Below are 1858 nucleotides of genomic sequence, written 5' to 3'. Positions count from 1 at the left end.
GTCCATCTCTCTCCAGTGCTGAGAATAGCACAAGAGTGTTTGATTCCTTTCAAAGGGAACAAAAATCCTGACACCCCCCCGGGAGCTCTGTGGACACTATGATTCCTTTCAAAGGGAACAAAAATCCCCCCGGGAGCTCTGTGGACACTGCCTCTGAGGGGTAGCAGGACTGAACAACCCAGTTACTCCCCAGACCTCAGCATAAAGGTGGAGTAACAGCCCAGGGAAGTAAAATCTGCAGGATGCCAAGGGGACTCCTGGGCACTTGAAGAGCAATCCCACGACGAGGCAGGTGTCTGTGGGTGGGGAGGTTTGGTGGCTGAGCACACGCACCGGGCTGGTACCTCCCGTGTCTCTCTTGCCCTCTAGCTGCCTGATTGCCATGGCCCTGAAGAACAGCAAGACAGGCAGTCTCCCCGTGAGCGAGATCTACAGCTTCATGAAGGAGCACTTCCCCTATTTCAAGGTACACCTCGCCCCCTCGAGGGTGGCAGCAGAACATCAGGGGCACTCTGTGCCTGGTTTGCCCCACCCACGTCCCGCTGTGTTTTCCAGACAGCCCCCGACGGCTGGAAGAACTCCGTGCGCCACAACCTGTCTCTGAACAAGTGCTTTGAGAAGGTGGAGAACAAGCTGAGTGGCACCTCTCGCAAAGGGTGCCTGTGGGCCCTCAACCCTGCCAAGATCGACAAGATGGAGGAGGAGATGCAGAAGTGGAAGAGGAAGGATTTGGCTGCTATTCACAGGAGCATGGCTAACCCAGGTAGGGCTTGCAGCACGCTTCGCCTGCGAGGGTGAGAGGCAGGAGGGGAAGCAGCTGTTTTGCCAAGACCAATGAGGAGAAAGAGGTGATGTGGAGCAGAGCTGGCTGGTGCAGAGCTCTCACCTTGCAGTGGCCTCCTCCTCCCAGCTGCTCGCTCAGCAGAAACCCCCGTGCTCTGCATGAAGTGGCTGCCGCTGCCCCGAGGCTGTGCCGGGGACAGGCGGCAGCGGGAGGAGGGAACCGAGCTGACAGCTCTCGGTGCAAACCCTTCCCCACCTTCCAGGCACACTGGCTGTTCCCCCAGCCAGCCCCTCCGGGGGTCTTCTGAGGAGTTACACTGCCTCCAGTGTGGGTATTTATAGCGTCGTGCTTTTTGCCTGCTCTGCAAAACTCTTTTGCCAAGACTTCCTCATTCTTCTTTGGAAAGACACGTTTTTGAAGCTCTCAGGAGCTCAACATTGGCAAAATCAACCAGTATGTTTTGCTGCAAAATCTGTAGTGTCCAATCCATGATAAAATACATTCCCCTTTGCTTAAAAACCAAAGTGCTGTTCAAACTGTCAGGAGACTCTGGTGTGAGTCTCACTTGAGCTGCAAGCAGAACTCAGAGCCCCCCTGGGAGCAGGAGCCTGCTGAGGGGACCTGGCTCTGCACTGCAGCTCAGCTGCCAGGGCTGGGGGCTCGGCCACCCCCTGCCAGGCTCATGTGAGGGTTTCTTTAGCTCACTTAGGGGTAAAAGCCTCATGTGATGGTTTCTTAGCTCACGTAGGGGTAACGATGGAGGTCACCTGGGGGAGGAAGGGAAGGAGTTGGTGTTTCTTTGCTCTCTGCCTTCTGTGTGAAGCACTTTGGCCAGACCCCCCTTGGGCAAACGGGTCGAACTGTCTCTTCTCTTCCTTGGGAACGGGTGTTGCTGGTGCAGAGGAGCTGGACAAGCTGATCACCGACAGACCCGAGAGCTGCAGGCGGCCCAGCAAGCAGGCAGAGCCCGAGGCCCCCGCCCTGAACCACATGGGGGCAGCCCAAGGCCGCGTGTCCATCTCCCAGCTGCAGCCCCAGCCCGTGGGGACGCTCTCGCTGCAATCCATCCCCCTC

At 57.5% G+C, this 1858-nt stretch overlaps 1 protein-coding gene across 1 annotated transcript in view; it reads left to right on the top strand.

The window, feature by feature from the left end:
* The window catches only part of FOXN4 (forkhead box N4), a gene marked incomplete at both ends in the record, with an annotated part of 4552 nt that extends 2697 nt beyond the window's left edge, over positions 1-1855 (top strand). Inside the window, 3 exons of the mRNA XM_008947796.1 lie at positions 370-466; positions 556-763; positions 1686-1855. Of these exons, the coding sequence (XP_008946044.1) occupies positions 370-466; positions 556-763; positions 1686-1855 (475 nt within the window). The remainder of the gene's footprint in view (positions 1-369; positions 467-555; positions 764-1685) is intronic.
* Positions 1856-1858: the final 3 nt, after the last annotated feature.

This window comes from Merops nubicus, unplaced genomic scaffold (assembly GCF_000691845.1).
Source record: "Merops nubicus isolate BGI_N331 unplaced genomic scaffold, ASM69184v1 scaffold23819, whole genome shotgun sequence".
In the NCBI taxonomy this organism is placed as follows: domain Eukaryota; kingdom Metazoa; phylum Chordata; class Aves; order Coraciiformes; family Meropidae; genus Merops; species Merops nubicus.
The sequence above is the reverse complement of the archived record's forward strand: the minus strand, read 5'-3'. Positions and strand labels throughout refer to the sequence as shown.